Raw genomic sequence first — 14,878 nt, 5'->3', positions numbered from 1 at the left:
ACCTCATAGGTTGTTGTGCGGATTAAAGAAGGAAAGGGAAACATATATCTCAAGCCCCTTGATGGGATATAAATGTAATTTAAAAAGTGAAGGAATCTGTCAAGATTCATTAGCTGCACTCAAGTTTAAGCACATAACATTCCATGTTGGACTGTAGCTATTAAATTTAAGACAAAACTCATTTCAGAGCAGATGAGGGACACTCACTCACTTTCTCTTCTGCAACATTGGGTTGAGTCCGTTGCTAGCCCTGTTCAGAGGACCTTCGCTGAAGTTTATGGAAGTGACCAACATGGGACCATTAATTTCAATGCATCTACTATGAAAAGAAGTAGGATTGACAGGCTAGTTTTACAGAAGGTGCTAGATGCCCAATGCCTTACCTTTGCCTAACATCCCATTAATACTGTGAAAATACTCACATTTCAGCTCAAGTTTGATGAAGTCTGTATTCCCCAGATTCTCAAGAAACACTCCATCAGCTGCTGATGTTTTGAAGTAGAAAGAAATGTCAGCACTAGTTTCCCCTTGGAAGGTGGAGAAGTGGAGATACGAAGATGGAGTAATGAATGAAGCTGCATTCCAATAATTCTCTGTAGAGACATAAGAAACAAGGAAACATGCATTGGTGTCCCAGCGTTCTTTTTGAGCTATGAGTTACTTCTAGTCAGAAGAAATAAAAAATGGAGCTGAGAAGGGATGGGTTTTAAATTCCAAATAGACTCCAGTACTTTTCATGTGCCTATGTTTCTTTAGAAGTCTACATTTCTTTTTTAAAAATATGGTTTTATTGACTTTCAAGATATAACAATTACAAAAAAGATAAAAATATACAAAAACAAAATCCCAGCTTCTCTCGTCCAGGATTTATTGATCTAGTTGTTTGCCGAAGTCCCATCTGTGGTTTCAGTAGTTGCCATTCTTCAGGGTTATCATTCAGTATTTTATAAAAGGGACGCGGGTGGCGCTGTGGGTAAAACCTCAGCACCTAGGACTTGCCGATCGCATGGTCGGTGGTTCGAATCCCCGCGGCGAGGTGCACTCCCGTCTTTCGGTCCCAGCGCCTGCCAACCTAGCAGTTCGAAAGCACCCCCGGGGGCAAGTAGATAAATAGGGACCGCTTACTAGCGGGAAGGTAAACGGCATTTCCATGTGCTGTGCTGGCTCGCCAGAGCAGCTTTGTCACGCTGGCCACGTGACCCGGAAGTGTCTGTGGACAGCGCTGGCTCCCAGCCTATAGAGCGCACAACCCTAGAGTCTGTCAAGACTGGCCTGTACGGGCAGGGGTACCTTTACCTTTACTTTATTTTATAAAAGGATGCCATATTTCAACAAAATCATCTACATCATTTGTACTAGTCAATGTAATCTCTTTGTTAATTTTTCTGATACAGCAACAGACCATACATTCTGCTTCTAATGAGAGACACACAGATGTTCCAATCCTTTCCAATTATTTCTTTATAACAAAGATCAGATTGCCCTTCTTTAAAAATAGTTAACAATCCCAGGGGCTTTATGCAATTTAAGATTTTAAGTTTAAGCTACAAATCCAAAAGGTGGGTGGGTTTTTTTTAACATATTGCTGAGAATGGGCACAAAACACAACTGAGGCCAAGGTCTTAATACAATTCAGAAAAAGTGATCAGTTATATCACACAGGATAGATGAACAATTCAAGAAGTGCCAAAAACTGCCATTAGATCTCAGACTGTGAGCCAAATGAGCTATCATATAATGTGGCACACTTTCCCCAAACTGGCTCTGATTTGAGTTATGGTACGCAGAACAATCTAGAATGGATTTTCATATGGAAGATAAGGGGCTATTTTATCTTTCTGCCAAGCAACAAATGTCTACTGATTGCAAGCCCAGTTATAAACTTCCGTGATTATGTATTTAGAGTAACTGAAACCCAAAAGTCAGGGTGTTGTTGGCTGTGTGAACAATGCAAGCAATTGAGATTCCGAGACAGATAAGAATACACATAATCTCATTGATGAAACGAGCTTCCTGCAACAGCTTTGCAAAATCTGACCTGCTAGTTGCTGTTGGAAATCAATTCAGCTTTTATTCCTGTAAGGGAATGGGATCTGATGGAAGCACTCAGACTTTAGGGTCTCTGATGTTTCTCATCCAATAAATACCATTCTCAGCTCTTCCCAGTGCTTGTTAGGCATATCTAAGGTGGTATTCTAAGTTTCACTCAGAGGAGACCGAGTGAAATTAATGACCAGATCCATTAATGGCAACAGGTCTACTCTGAGTAAAATGACCACCAAAAAGTAACAGTGAAGGAAAAAAGACAATGGATTGCCTTGTTTAAGAAAATGATTGAGGGGCAGAAGACAATGGCTCACATGCACACCTGTTTTTGTGTATGAAAGCACATATTTGGGATGCACAAAAATATTAGCATGAATTCCTGGTAATTAATTTATAATGCTTTTGTGAAAGATCCAAGGACAAAATACTCATCTGCGTGTCGTACCCATCCCCTCCAAGTGTCCCTATGTCCCAGGGAGAGTCCCAGAATTAAAAAAGCCATCCCCAGGGTCACTCCTGCCAAACTCCGGGAGGAGGAGGACTTGCCACTTGTCCTGGGCAGCGGCGGCTGCCAGGGAGCCTCTCTGTGGCCTCTCCATGGCTGCCACCACTGGCCTCCTCCCTTGGAGAAGAGCAGGCAAGGAGGAGGAGGAGGAGAGGCTGCCGCTGCTGCCCACCTTCGCATGAGGGGCAGGTGGAGGGCAGGGCCACCCTGGGCGGGAAGAAAGGGGGAGCGGAGCAGAGAGCAAGGAGTCTTGATTTCTTAAGAAAAATACTGTGCATCCACATCTAATCTCGCACATCTAATTTATTTATTGTGTGTGTGTGTGTGTAAATCTAAAAAAGAATAAAATAAAACTGCGATTAAGGGCTTTTCTCAGGACAGAGGAAGGCATGTGTGCTGTGTCCCATTGGTATAGGGGTGGTGAAAATGCGGGTTCAAGGAGAGTCAGTTGGGGACGAGTGGAAAATGTCCCTATTTTCACCTGAGGAATTTTGGAGGGTATGACGTACCACCTGAAAATGGTAATAATAATAATAATAATAATAATAATAATAATAATAATAAATTAATTAATTTATACCCTGCCCATCTGGCTGGGTTTCATCAGCCACTCTGGGCAGCTTCCAACAAAATATTAAAAATACAAAACAAATCAAACATTAAAAACTTCCCTAAACAGGGCTGCCTCCAGATGTCTTCTAAAAGTCAGATAGTTGTTTATTTCCTTGACATCTGGTGGGAGGGCGTTCCACAGGGCAGGCGCCACCACTGAGAAGGCCCTCTGCCTGGTTCCCTGTAACCTCACTTCTCATAGTGAGGGAACCGCCAGAAGGCCCTCAGAGCTGGACCTAAGTGTCTGGGCAGAACGATGGGGGTGGAGACGCTCCTTCAGGTACACTGGACCGAGGCCGTTTAGGGCTTTAAAGGTCAGCACCACCACTTCCAATTGTGAACAGAAACTTACTGGGAGCCAATGTAGGTCTTTCAGGACCATTGTTATGTGGTCTTGGCAGCCACTCCCAGTCACCAGTCTAGCTGCCGCATTCTGGATTAGTTGTAGTTTCCGGGTCACCTTCAAAGGTAGCCCCATGTAGAACGCATTGCAGTAGTCCAAGCAGGAGATAACCAGAGCATGCACCACTCTGGCAAGATGGTCTGCAAGAAGGGAGGGTCTCAGTTGGTGTGCCAGATGGAGCTGGTAGACAGCTGCCCTGGACACAGAATTGACCTGCACCTCCATGGACAGCTGTGAGTCCAAAATGACTCCCAGGCTGCACACCTGTTCCTTCAGGGGCACAGTTACCCTATTCAGGACCAAGGAGTCCTCCACACCTGCCTGCCCCCTGTCCCCCAAAGCTAGTATTTCTGTCTTGTCAGGATTCAACCTCAATCTGTTAAAAAGCATGGGGGAGAGGACGGAACCCTGAGGCACCCCACAAGCAAGAGCCCAGGGGTCTGAACACTCCCCCCCCCCACTTTCTGGACACAGCCCAGGAGGAAGGAGCGGAACCACTGTATAACTATAAGACCCCTAGATATTTTCACATGTACTGCTGGTAAGCCAAGTGTCCCACCATCTTATATTTGTGCATCTGGTTTCCCCGCTGAAGTGCAGAACCTTACATTTGTCTCTATCGAAATTCATTTTGTTAGTTTGGGCCAGTTCTCCAATCCGTTAAGGTCATCTTCAATCCTGAATCTATCTTCTGCGGCATTAGCTACCCCTCTCAGTATGGTGTCATCTGCAAATTAGATGAGCATCCCCTCAATTCCTTCATCCAAGTCATTTAGAAAGATGTTGAACAACAACGGCCCCAGGACAGAACCCAAAATGATGAGGAGCCATTAATGAGTACTCTTTGGGTTTGATCAGTCAACCAGCTACAAATCCATCTAACAGTTACCTCACCCAGCCCATGTTTTGCCAGCTTCCTCACAAGAATATCGTTGGGGACTTTGTGAAAAGCCATACTGAAATCAAGATATCTACAGCATTCCCCTGATTCACCAGGCTTTTAACTGTGAGCTTTATGTGACATGACTTGATTTGAGGAACCCCTGCTGGGTCTTAAGAATCACTGCACCCTTTTCTAAGCGCTCACCATTTAATTATCTGTTCTAGGGTCTTCCCTGGTATCAATGTCAACCTCACCAGTTGGTAGTTACCTGGGTTTTCTCTTTTCTTCTTTTTGAAGACGGGGACAACATTTGCCCACCTCCAGACTGCAGGGACCTCACCTGTTCCCCAAGAATTCTCTTTTAAAAAAAAATAATTTTTATTAACCGACCAATCAAATCAAATCAAATCAAATCACATCACATCACATAAATTCTGAATTACAAAGTCGAAATTAAAATTTTGTTGAGGGGACCCATATTTCAAGATCCGAAAGGGGATTCTGATCATTTTCTTGCTACTGCGTTAATGTCCGAATCAGTCCAAACAAAGTTCATAATTCTATCCAGTCTTATCTTGCTGTTTCCACATCTCATCTTGTTCATATATTTTCTCTTTTTTCTTTATGATCTCTTCTGATAATCTCCTTAAACTGATAAACACCAATAATAATCCTGTGTGAATTTTCCGTTCATCCAATCCTCAAATCGAGACAGTTTCCATATATCATCACATTCATAGATAACATCGCTCTTTCCATCATTAATCACAGAACTGTTGTTCTTAAGTCCCTCTGAGAAGTTTCACCCTAAATATAAAAACAGCTCTGTTTCTCTATTTCGCCTCCCAGACTTAAGTCCTCCGACAGAACTTCCCAATATGGCGACAGTATTTTTAACTGCGTCATTCTAAAGCCCTTATACATTCCACGCTCTTTTTAAAGCATGCTTTGGTTAGAAAGTTTATCTCCACACAGACATAAATCCACAGCTCAAGTCCTTCAAATGACATTTCTGACTTGTGAGGGGGGGGGGATTCTTGTTTAATCACATAGAGGAAAGAAAGAAAAGTTTTTCCCCCCTCCCCCATCCAGTCCTTTTGCCATACCGAGTCTTGATGTGTCTTCATCTGGTTAATTCTTGTTCTTCCGACTCGTCTTGTTTATCAGAGATCTCTTCTGTTAGCAGTCTTTACTCCCCCTCCTTCCTTGAAATATGTGCATTCGCTTCATCCTAATCGTTTCTTTTGAAGTTCTTGCAGCTAGAGGCGCGGATCAGAGGCAGCGTCCAGGAGCGCCGATATCCACAGAAGGGCATTCTGCCTAGTGCCCCCATCCCCTCAAATTCGGGGGTGGTATAGGGCACAGCAGGCAAGGGCAGCCCCCCCAATCCTGGGGGGGTAGGGAGGCTATTTACTCCCATCACAGCCTCCAAATTACCTCGTGTGGGTCGGAGAGATGTTATTGTCAGCCATCTTCTGATGCGCCCCTAGTGGCCCCTCGTTCCCCAAGAATTCTCAAAGATAATAGACAAATTACACCAACAAGCTCCTGTAATACCCTTGAATGCAGCTCATCATGCCCTGGAGATTTGAACTCATTTAAAGCAGTTAGGAGTTCCTTTACCACCTCTTTGCCTATGTTGGGCTGCAGCTCCCTCCTTACATCATTTATTCTCTTATCACCAGGTTGGACACTATATTTGTGCAAATAAAACCATATATACTGAAGACAAACCAGTTTCCAGTTACCTTCATTCCAAGGAAACCAATCTCTGTGTATATGTTGGCACCCCTGGAGTCTGGAGATTGGGGTGCACACAGCACTCTCATTTGCAACTGTGTTTCTTGTTCCTATCTTCAGTATATAGGATGAATAATTATTCTTTCTAGGCTTGCCCCAGGTTTGTACTTGCAGGGAGAGATTTAATGTGTGAAACAATGCATGTTAAACATAATCTGTAGTAATTTCCACAATCACAACAGCTGTAAAAATTGCCACCACATTAATAGGAATTATTGCTGACTATGGCCCTGATCCAATTGTGATGTTTCTTCATTCAGGCATGCGCCCTCCAATGGGGAGGGAGCTGGGGTAGAAGGCCAGGATGTGAGACAAGAATTCCCTGCTTCAAATCCCACCTAAGCCACAAACTGACCAAGCAGCTGAGGGACAGTCCTCAAGCTGCACGACGAGGATGATAAATACTGACAGGTTCACTGAGATAATACGTGGAAACTTCTGAACATACTGGACTATGTGTTTAGGATGTCCCGTTATATAACATTATCTCAATGCTATACTAATTCAGAAAATTACTATCATTGCAGAGACTGAAAGAGCAGATGCCTTTACCAGTACTACTTAATGGATGCATCCATTTCCATTTTTTTAACCTCCTGCCCTTTTCGAATCACACAGTTAAAGCAGCAATAACCTGGTTGTGTCATGCTTGAAAAGCTTGCCAAGCAATTTCTATGCCTTGTGAACTGCATGTTGTTTGATAAGTTTTACAGAACCTAAGGAAGAAAAGAAAAGAAAAGAAAGGCCAGTTGGAGAGTTCAAAGCCTCATATTTGTTTGTTTCGAAAGAGTATTAGACCAGCGTTTTCCTTTAACATCTTTGGGGGCCTCCGGTCAAGAAGCAGCATTTAAATGAATGAATAGTGAGGCAACATAACAAGCAGCATAGCTCTGAAACATCTTAGTTCTGGGCAGATGCGACGTTAAGCACCTCTCATCTCTCAGTGCTTCTTGATCTGTCATCAGGAGATAGGAAATGTGTGCGAGGCATCGCTCAGAGCCCCGTCTGTGGAAACCCTGCAGCCATTTCCAAGCAAAGGTTATTTCCTACTGTGGCAGAGCGGCAGCTCGGATCTCTTGGAACAAAGGGTAAGCTTTAAGAGCCACCTTTGTTCTCCTTCCTGGCCTCTTGCATTTGCCAGCAGCAGCCGGCAGCTGTGAGAGACATCAGCAGCAGCCCAGTGAAGCACATCCTCTGAGGGACGAACATCCGTCAGGAAGCGGATCTGTTTGCTCTGAAATCTTCTGTGACCCAAGGAGTCAGCAGCAAAGCAGCAGGTGGAACACCTGAGGATTTAGGGGGAGCCTGCACACGCATTTGATCCTCTTTTGCAGGGCTTTTTTTCAGCCAGAACTCACTGGAACTCAGTTCCGGCACCTCTCAGGTGGGTGCCATTATAAGACAACAAAGGAGGCTTTCTTGGTGAGTTCCGGCACCTCTTTTTCTAGAAAAATAGCACTGCTCTTTAGCAACTCTTGCGTGTTTATTCTCAGCATAGTGTAAACCACCTCAAGAACTTCAGTAACAGGAGGGTATAAGCACTGCAGATAAGAATAGTGCAACATAGCTGCTACCACCCTGAGGACAGTAGGACTGCTCAGATGGAGAGAAGATGTAGAAAAAGACCCCAGAGCCATCATTTGAATATTCAAAACAGGCAGCATCTCTCCTCCTGACCTCTAAACTTTTCCAGACTTAAATGCGCCCAGTCCTTTCAACATTACAGCTTTCCTTGGCTCCCTTTCATACACCAAATGCACCATATTGCTTGCTATTGCAATGCACTTTGCATGGGTGGCTCTTCCTCTCTTGCTTTAAATGCTATCATTTTTTGAATGTACAAGTTGAAAGTGCAAGTGACAAATTAAAAAGAAAACATGACTAGAATGGTTATGAATGAAAAGGACACTCCCCCTTGAGGAATAGTGTGCTAGACTGTTCCAGAGCAACAGGATATTATTTTGTGAGTGAACTGGGCATCTCATTTTTTATCCTGAGACACTGCAGTCTTTTTCAAAGAGGGGCATCATTTCCAAAACTACTAACACAACTTCACACAGTGAAATATACTCGGAGTCCTGTAGTGATTTCATACTCTTTATTGCACCTTGTAAAACAGTGATTGAATTACGCCCCCCCCCCCAAACCTCAGGCTTTTATATACATTATTTACATAATGAGCCCCATCTGATTGGCTGAGTCTGCTTCCCTCCCGGAGCCTGATTGGTCTTCTCCTGCAGGCCAATCAGTTGTTGCATTCTAGGATCCTACTTGCCTATTGTTCTAGGATCCAAGCTTAGGGCATAACACACAGTGATAATGAAAGGAGAGGAAGCAGGTAGAAATTCAACCTGTAATGGGGGAAGTAAAAGGATCGAGGAAATCAGATCCCCTTTTCAACGGGCCTTTTTTATTTTACTAGAAGACACTGGTTTTCTAAAGCAAAACACGTGTTTGCATCCTAAGCAAAGGAAGGAAGGAAGGAAATAAAAGAAAACACCAGAGAAAGGGAGGGCACAGCTCACAAGAACTGCAAAAGGACACAAAAGTAAAAGTAATTACAGCAATAATTCTCCCCATCCCCATCACTTATAAAGGAATCCCTTACAAAGGGCATAATTTATTTGTATTTATTAATTAAATTTATATACCACCCTTCATCCATGGGTGTAGCTAGTATTTATGTTGGGGGGGGTGCAGGCTTCATGTTAGGGGAGGCAGAACCTCAGTTTTATTGATTTACTTGATGGGAGGGGGCAACTGCCCCCCCCCCCCCGCGCGCCTTTGCCCAAGCCTTCATCATAAGATCTCAGGGCGGTTCACAGAATAAAATACCAGATAAAAACACCAGTAAATGATGGACCCCTGTTTTTCTTCACTCTCCAGCACAGTGCAATGTCCCTGGTCCAAGGAATGATGCATGCTTCCTCTCGGTCAACAGACATGACCCCCCCCCCCCGGTGGCACTCTGTCCACCAGCAAGGCTAGCTGGGGATCCTGATCCCAGGGTTATGGGCTTCTCAGGGGTTCCTGCATGGCTTGGACTGCGTGGCCCTCGTGGCCCCTTCCAGCTCCACGATTCTGTGATTCCAAGATGCTGAACACTTCCCTCAGCACCACAATCCACAGTATTTATTTGCCTGTGTGGAACTGAAGAATTGACAAAGCACTACCATTCCCTCCTCTGATTTTCTAGGGAGATGAGTGCTTCTTCTTCTATCCCTTTCCTTTCCCGAAAGCCATCACAGTCTTTTCACACCAACTATTTTCATATTATGTATTCTGCATTTTCTCCACAAGATGGGAACACATTCAGCTGGAAGAAATATATTGAGTAGATGATTCTGCTTTTTGTAATTACTGAAGGGAATGGGCTTAAAAATTGCACCCTCGCTGTTTTTCAAAAGAAACTAGAAACTATTGGCTGCCACATGCAACTGTTTCTGACGCCCCCCCCGCCCCCCCCCCCCGCTGCAGTTCCCTACTTGGCTCTCCATGAATGTTTGTTATAAATAATCTATTCTTATTTAGCATAGGAATATATTAACTCTTATTAAATTTAAACTGAATGCATCTTTGGGAACCTTAATTTACAGTATTGCCAAGTATAAATAGCGAGGGTTGCCACCAGTTCCACACCCATTACTCAGAGTTTTATAGCCGCACTGAAATTGACCAACTAAATGACTGTCTTGGGCAGCACATGATGCCATAAAGCTTAATGCTGATTTATTATTTAATAAAAGGTGTTGAAGATAATCAGGTTGTTTAATGTCAGGACTGGCTCAGTTCGCAAGATGGGATGCTCTGAATGGAAGCCAGCCAAACAAGAAACATTGTCTTCTAAACATTTTGCTTATTCCCCATTTCTGCCTTCAATAGGAAGTGTTGGGAAAGCCTTTTTTTTTTGGGGGGGGGGGGGAGCCTATTTCAGAACAGGAAGGATTTTAAGGTGAGAGTATATGAGATTTATGGTGGAAGTATTTGTTACGAGTGGCGCTGGAATACCTCAGAAAAGAGCACCCTTTGCCAATTTCTCCTTGTTTCCCTCCAGCGTTCAAAAGCACTTTCACACACATGATGCCACCGCACTGTTGGCACTCCTGGTGGATGAGATGCACAGTATGAAGAGCTCATGAGGCAGGCAGGGGTCCTGGTGCCTGGGCACTGCTATGTCACCATGCAGATGGGGACAAAGAGCTTTCTAGGCTGCATCGTGCCCCAAATGGCATAATTGTGGTGGGGCCCAAATTTTGGAATTAGTTTAAGTTTAAAATATTTTTTTAAACAACAACAACATTTGAAAATAAATTGTTGCCCAAACCCATTCTGAATCAGGCTGGGGGGAACTTACCCAACACTAGTTGCAAGGAATGGGGAGGGACATCAACAGGGAGATGCAATTTTGGGTGGCATTCCTATACCATCCATAGCATGTGGTCTCACAATGAGGGTGAGAATAGGAAATCATTCCCCTTTTCGTCTGGTCTGATACCATTTTCACTGGTGAACCAAGACAATCCTCATTTCCTTTTAAGCTGTCTACCTTGCATTCCGTATTAATATATTGCATGAATGGGATTAATGTCTTTAGAAGCTGCAACAAGGCAGTGGTGTAGTGGGGGGTGCCTCGGGTGCAAAAATTCTGGGGGGCACACATTTTCAAAACCTGGTGCTGCTTCAATACAGCTGAGCGTTTCTGTCACTGATGTCCATTGAAAACAGCTTCTCCATGTGAACCAGGAAGTGACATCTCTAGACAACAGAACGATTCTTCTTTTCTTATCTCTGTGACTGCAATCTCCTGGGTGATGCAGACACCGTACACCGTTAGGGAGTTGAATGCGCATGCGTACTCTGTCCGTTTCCCACCCTCCCCTACGCACAGCCCCAGGCACTGGCAACCCATGCCACACCACTGCAACCAGGTTATGCACTGGACATGATTTTATGTTCTACTTTCAAAAAGTACAAGGCAGCCTTTAAATTCTGCAGACATTTTCAGACTGTGAGAGCTTGGGGGTAACACTTGGTGTGTTGCTGCTTTAGGATTACGGTGCTTTGATGCATCGTTTTTGTTAAGTTGTGGGCAAACGTATCAGACGACACAGCGATTCTTCAAACAGCTCTTCTTTATTCAGATGCCAGAACAGAACTAAGCTGAGGGGCTCAGTCAGCCTGCTCCAGAACAATGTAACTGTTGCCATTTTCTAAAACTATCCAATCACTGAACGACACTTTTCGATCCTTCATTTGCATAACTATCTACAGTATCCCCCTGCTGGCCCAGGGTGAGAACTTCAGTACATAACAGTTTTGGACTCCTAAAAAATACAGTGACTAATCTCCAAGATTTATAAATTCTCTTCTCCTGTTTAGATGAATGCGGGGGGCCTCCAGGAACAATTTCACTCCTCCCCCATGTGCTCATTTCCATGCATTGCATGAAACAAGCTACTACCAGCTGCCCTAGAAACGCTTTGAGGACTTCCCATGCTTTATTTCTAAACAGTTAAGAAAAAGTGGAAACTATAGCAATTGCCAACTGGGGAAGCAGTTCTTTTTTTTTTTTTTATAAATTTTAATGAGAACATGCTTTATATATAAAAACACAAAGTACATAAAACAAAAACAACAACAGTTTGGGCTAGGGAGCTCCAGCATCATGCATGATCTCTGCTTACATGGTTCAAATGAAGAGAAAGGGAAGGCAAAGGAACAGGAAATTGACAGTACTTCCTCCCTCCCCAGGGTTGAGGGGTGTGTGACCCAGCTGTGTCTCCTCTAGAAATTTACAACTCTGTGGTCCTTAACTCCTTCATTTACCAACTAGCATAGATATACATTGTTAGGTTTGACTGCAAAAACTCCCACATATGTTTGGCTTGAAAGAAATAAAAGTACCGATAAACCAAACAGCACACCAAAACTTGAGGAACCTGTGTCAGAACCCAGCAGTAAACTCCGTCATCTTGGACAATTAAGCCAGCATCAGAGTTTGCATAGGGTGGAGCATTTGCTAGGGGTTTTAGTGGGAAAGAGATAAAGACACTTGCAAGGAAGAGATGCAAGCCTTGTTCATTTTGTGTGTGGTATATTCAGTTTAGGGGTCTCTCTCACCCCCTGCTCTCTTGATGGTCTGTGCCAGCTGTGTGCTCCTCTTATTGGTTGACAGAGTTCGGGAGCCTATCACCAAAATGTCTGTCCATCTACTTTAGATAAACAAATATTTCTCTATCTATATACCAGCCACATTCCATGATAGTAGTGTCAGAGGCTGCTATGTGTTTCCCTCAAGTCATGATTTCTCTTGCGTGGTTAATCCTGGAAAATCCAAATGGGGGTGCACGCTGCGTGAAGGGGCAGTAGGGTGAAAAAAGGCAGTGGGGAAGCAGTTCATCGCTCAACAATGGTGAGATTATTAAGAGGGGAAACAAGAATAGAAGGAAGGGAGAAGAAAAATAGACAAACATTCAAGAGATGTAAGTGAATTGCTTTCTAAAAATTATGTCTGCTGAGGGGAAGTGATTGCAGACATAATTTTTAGAAATTAGGAATCTTCAAAAATCTACCTATTTTCAGTTTCAAAATACTTCCAACAGAGGGCAGCAAGATGTAAGATTTACACCAAACAAGCCTAGCCCTTTGACAGATACCAAATTTTGATCATGTTTTCTAATAAATGCATTTAGACAACTAGTTACATTTGACTGCCCACCAACACACACGCGCACGCACACACACACACGCACACACAGGAGTTTTGTTTTTGTTTAAATTGGATTTCTGATGTGAAGGGACACACCCCTCCACAATTTCTCTCCCCCCCATTTGTTAAATTCAATAATTTTCTCCAAGGTTTGTATTCTGAGATAGCAAAAAATAATGCCTTGATTTTGCATTCATGAAAAACAATTTAGGAATTAAGGGGAAAGAGAATCTAAATTTCCTAGGTTTTCCTCATTACTGGTCAGGGGTCCCTTTACCTTTATTTGTGGGTAAATCCCAGGGGACCCAGAGATCCGCCCAGCTTCCCTCCCCCTTCTACATTTGGTGTGCAAGCCTGCAGGCAGTTTCCCCTTTATGCCACATCTGGATCATGGAGGCACTTAGTAAATATGACAAGTGTAGAAGCCCAGTGAAATTCATGGTAGATTGTGAACCAAATCCCTGCCCCCACCCCACCTGGAGCTTCCCCTCCAAAGTAACAGGGAAGATGAAGAGTTGGTCCCTGAGTCAACAGCTTCTCCTCCACCGTCATTTGGGACGGCTCAGTCTCTCTTCTCCCACCTGCCTGGGGATGCTGAGGGGAATTTGCAGTTCCCAGGGCCCGTCCTTGGCTAAGGTCAGTAAGTGCACACCTCCCTGGGCTGCCAGGGATACTGGACTGATGAGAGACTCCTGCTCTTGCAGGAAAACCACCTTCCCGCATTGCCCCTCAACCCCAGCTTCTGCCACGGGTGGCAAATGCACAGAGAATGAGAAGAAACCCTTGACTGCTTTGCTCTTCCCCAGCACATCCACATATTGGGGACACTATTTACTACAGCTGTGCATCATTTTTGTTGTTTTCCTCTGGAGAACAATTAATATGCAGGCATTTCCACCTTAGGAAGATGCACAATAAAATGCTCTTGCTTTTTTTGCAGACAAAAAACTGACCATTTGTTTCTAAAAAGAAGAACACATAACTAGGATGTGTGTGTATATGTACAGAAGAGCTATGTTCAAACAAATGATACTAAGCTTTTATCTGAATGAAGATTTCCTCTGACAATATAAACAGCATGATCAGAGCTCAAGGGCTTTGTGCAGGTTATCAGAAGAAGCCTAAGATAAAAGAGGGCCCTCTTATCATTTGAACTCAGCGGGAGCTCTAACATTAGACACCAAGAGAAAACATAAAACAGCCAGTGCTTAATAACTAGTAATCGAAATGACATGTCTATATTGTATTTTCTAGCTGTTTTTTCAAACTTCTCTTTCTGCTTTGAAATGGGAGTGTGTACATGCCATCAGAATTCACAGTGCTGCTCTCCAGATACTCAGGAACAGACACCTTGATCCTAAACACATTTATTTGGATGCAAGGGTCAGTTCCAAGATGAAGTTCCACCTGTCTTCAACATTCATGTGTGAAACAGCCATGAGAGATCCTGCACCACTGACACACCTTCAGAGGACCTGATGTTACATGAATCACCATGTTTTTCAGTGTAGGAAGTTCACACCTTGTGGGCCACTGTGTGAAGTGTATGCAGATAGGAAGCAGTTTGTGCAGAAAATGTTCTGGATGCCATTTCTCAATAAGCACACATCCATTGCCATATCAGAAGGTGTCAGAGCAGGGGCACTGGTGGAGGAAGAGGAGTGCGGGGGGGGGGAGCGCCCCACCCCTGGCAGTGCAATCCCCAGGCTGCCATCGCAGCTGCCCCGCTGCCCGCGCTGGGGCCCCCACCCCCCAGGCAGCGCCCCCTGCCCCCAGGATGCGCACCAACCCCACTCCCGCCTGCTCTCCCCCCCCCCCCCCGTGCCGGAGCATGAAGCTTCGCCACTGAGCAGGGGTCAGCAAACTTTTTCAGCAGGGGGGCGGTCCACTGTCCCTCAGACCTTGTGGGAGGCTGGACTA

At 44.2% G+C, this 14,878-nt stretch overlaps 1 protein-coding gene across 2 annotated transcripts in view; it reads right to left on the bottom strand.

Annotated features, from left to right (window-relative positions):
- CNTNAP2 (contactin associated protein 2) overlaps positions 1-14,878 on the bottom strand; it is a 950,652-nt gene that overhangs the window by 71,596 nt on the left and 864,178 nt on the right. Inside the window, exon 16 of one of the 2 annotated variants that reach the window (XM_028751461.2) lies at positions 423-593. The exons of the other annotated variant lie outside the window; for it this stretch is intronic. Within the exon in view, the coding sequence (XP_028607294.2) occupies positions 423-593 (171 nt within the window). The remainder of the gene's footprint in view (positions 1-422; positions 594-14,878) is intronic. 2 annotated transcript variants of the gene reach the window in all.

The sequence above is a fragment of the Podarcis muralis genome, chromosome 12, assembly GCF_964188315.1.
Source record: "Podarcis muralis chromosome 12, rPodMur119.hap1.1, whole genome shotgun sequence".
Taxonomy (NCBI): domain Eukaryota; kingdom Metazoa; phylum Chordata; class Lepidosauria; order Squamata; family Lacertidae; genus Podarcis; species Podarcis muralis.
Note: the sequence above shows the minus strand (reverse complement) of the source record. Positions and strands in the feature narration are given on the sequence as shown.